This window comes from Zalophus californianus, chromosome X (assembly GCF_009762305.2).
Source record: "Zalophus californianus isolate mZalCal1 chromosome X, mZalCal1.pri.v2, whole genome shotgun sequence".
Classification (NCBI taxonomy): domain Eukaryota; kingdom Metazoa; phylum Chordata; class Mammalia; order Carnivora; family Otariidae; genus Zalophus; species Zalophus californianus.
In genome coordinates, this window is record NC_045612.1 from 75,444,184 (window position 1) to 75,447,165 (window position 2,982).

The following is a 2,982-nucleotide window of genomic DNA, read 5'->3' on the forward strand; positions in this document are numbered from 1 at the left end:
ACTGAGCCACCCAGGTACCCCAGCACATTTTTTTAAAAAAAATTATGTTATGTTAATCACCATACTAATGTATGGTGATCATTAGTTTTTGATGTAGTGTTCCATGATTCACTGTTTGTGTATAACACCCAGTGCTCCATTCAATATGTGCCCTCTTTAGTACCCATCACCATGCTAACCCATCCCCCCACACCCCGTCCCTCTAGAACACTCAGTTTGTTTCTCAGAGTCCATAGTCTCTTTTGAGTTCTTCCTTCACCATCCTCCTGGAGATTGTTTTCATTTCTATTTTGTGTTAGAATTCTCTCTTCTAGATATGTCTTTCTCCTTTTCTGTATTATCTTTGATTTTGCTGGGATACTCCAGTTATTTCATAAGAAATCACTCATGGGATGGAAATTTCTTGAGAAGTTTTGATTGTATGAAAACATCTTTAACTACACATTTGTTATAGTTTGGTTGAATTGGAAATAATTTTCACTGAGAACTTTGAAGTTATTTATCCACTACTTTTTTTAGATTTAATATTGTTGCTGAACCAATTCTGATTCTTGTCTTATGTATGTAACCATTATTTTTCTCTAGAAGTCACTATTGTATTTGTCAATAAATGGACACTTTAAATAAGGAGTCCCATGCCCTTCAAATCATGAATTTTTGAAGTATTCATTTGATGTTTTTTCCCTTATATTTTCTCTCATATCTTTTCCTAGAACTACTATTAATTGAACATTAGACATCCTGGTATATTTCTCTAGTCTTATCTTAATGCTATTATTTTTCATTTCTGACTGTTTTTCTATGTTCTGGAAGATTTCCTCAAATATGTTTTCCAACTTTTCATTTAAATGTTTAATTTTTGCTGAATTTTAAATTTTCAAGATCTCTTATATTTTTCTTTTTTTTTCTTTTTTTTAGGTTTTATGGTTTTATTAACACAAATATGATGTGCACAACAAGCTGTCTATTCATTTTCTTTGCTGTGCAGCCTGGCGTTGGGATTGGTGACTCTGATTGCCAGCTGGGCTGCTCTTTCCACAATAGCTTTGCGGTTCTTGGAGGAGACATTGTGAGCAATCTCTGCACAGTAAGATTTGTTGCACATCAGCAGCACTTCAAGCTCCTTAACGTTGTGGACTAGGAACTTCCGGAAGCCACTGGGCAACATGTGCTTTGTTTTCTTGTTGCTCCCGTAACCAATGTTGGGCATCAAGATCTGGCCCTTGAATCTTCTGCGCACCCTATTGTCAATGCCTCTGGGTTTCCGCCAGTTGCGCTTAATTTTGACATAGCGGTCTGACTGGTGCCGGATGAATTTCTTGGTCCTCTTTTTAACGATCTTGGGCTTCACCAGAGGTCTGAGGGCAGCCATGATGCCCAGTAACAGATGGCGGCCACCTCCACAGGCAGCGCCGAGAAAAAGCTTATATTTTTCTTTAAAGGCTTTTTTCTCCCTGTAAAATCTTTATTTTACCCAATTTGCTCATTTTTAACTATTTTTGTTTGTTTTGGTGTTTGTTTTTTGTATTAGAGATTTTGTTAAATGTGTAGTTAACTTGCCTGCCTCTTCTTATTTAAGTGTCTAACTGAAACTGGTTAGAAATTCTATGAGTGCATAGAACATATCATCTTCAGGCTTCACAAGCTGGCAGAAGTTTCATTGAGAATTATTTAATGTTAGTATCTTTAGATCTCTTCTTTTAAGCCAGTCACATTCCCCAGGAAAGTATCTTCCAGTTCCCAGCTAAAATTTCTAAGTTTGGTTGCTAGCTTTCTCTGATCCCAGTTGGAGGTCTCAAAATCCAGTTTGTAAATTTTTAATTATTATTTCTATTTTCCACCTTCAACTGCATCTGACACTTCTTAATGCAGAAATATTATATATTGTCCTTGAAGGAAAATAAACCTTTGGGTTTCTGCTGCTATGAGAGAAATTACCTGGCTACCTGAAGTGAGAAGGGATCTTAGGTTCAAACTCTTTCTTAGCTCCATTTTCATCTTTATTCCCATTTCTTGAGGTAAAGGTTTCATCAGTTCCTTAACCATTTGAATGTTCTCTACTGTGAACTGTGTTGCTTCCCATTCTCCTGCTTCTGTTGGCTTAATATTCAGTTTTACCAATCTGATAAGTTTGTTACCAACTTATCCACCCATAATTTTGTTCCTCAAGTGTGGCTTCTATCATTTTTTCTCATCATTTTCTTTGACTTGTAGGTTTTAACTGCATATGTATGTGTGTGTGTGTTTACTTTCCCACATCTCCTGTTATTTTTAGGTGGGATTGTAGTTGAATCAATGTATGCACCTAAATATGTTCACCCTATGATCTTTGACTAAAGACTTGATGTCTATTTTCTAAATATGACTATAAATTCTTCCCTGATTATTTGAGTTCAACAATTCCCAACTAGTCAAATTCTTTTCTGTTTAAGTAAGCCAAAACTTGTTTTTGTATTTGGCAAATAAGAATCTTGACTGATTCACAAATTCTTGCACTTTTACACCTATCAAAACTCACATCATTTTACAATAAGTACATTTTCAATTACTATCGTCAGGGTTTAAATTCATAGACTGCAATATCTAAAATTTTAGATGGCACTTAGTAAAGTGTGTGTGCATGTGTACATAATTACCTTTCTATTTACTAAGGTTTAACCATAAGAGTTTTCTAAATACAGTTTAAAGGAATATTCTCTTATTTCCTTTTTCTTTTCTTATCATTACACTATGGTTAAACAAATTAACAATAGAAAATCTTTGACATTGGTGATAAAGATTTTAAAAAGCCTTTAAACCAGCAACAATTATTTCCACAAAAACAATAAAATAGGCAACTACTCCATACTACTTACTTAATTTAATAATTAACATAATAAGACAAGAAAAACTACTAAGGACATGTTAAAATTATTTTTATATAATTATGTTAAATTTATAGCAAGGGTGTCTGAATAAATAGCAATTGTAGAACAGCTATCT

The 2,982-nt window shown here is 34.1% G+C and overlaps 1 protein-coding gene across 1 annotated transcript; it reads right to left on the reverse strand.

The window, feature by feature from the left end:
* Positions 1 to 913: 913 nt before the first annotated feature.
* On the reverse strand, positions 914 to 1,411 carry LOC113930409 (60S ribosomal protein L32-like). The gene has a single exon (XM_035725627.1). The coding sequence runs from the start codon at positions 1,370 to 1,372 to the stop codon at positions 965 to 967; it is 408 nt and encodes a 135-aa protein (XP_035581520.1). The 5' UTR covers positions 1,373 to 1,411; the 3' UTR covers positions 914 to 964.
* Positions 1,412 to 2,982: the final 1,571 nt, after the last annotated feature.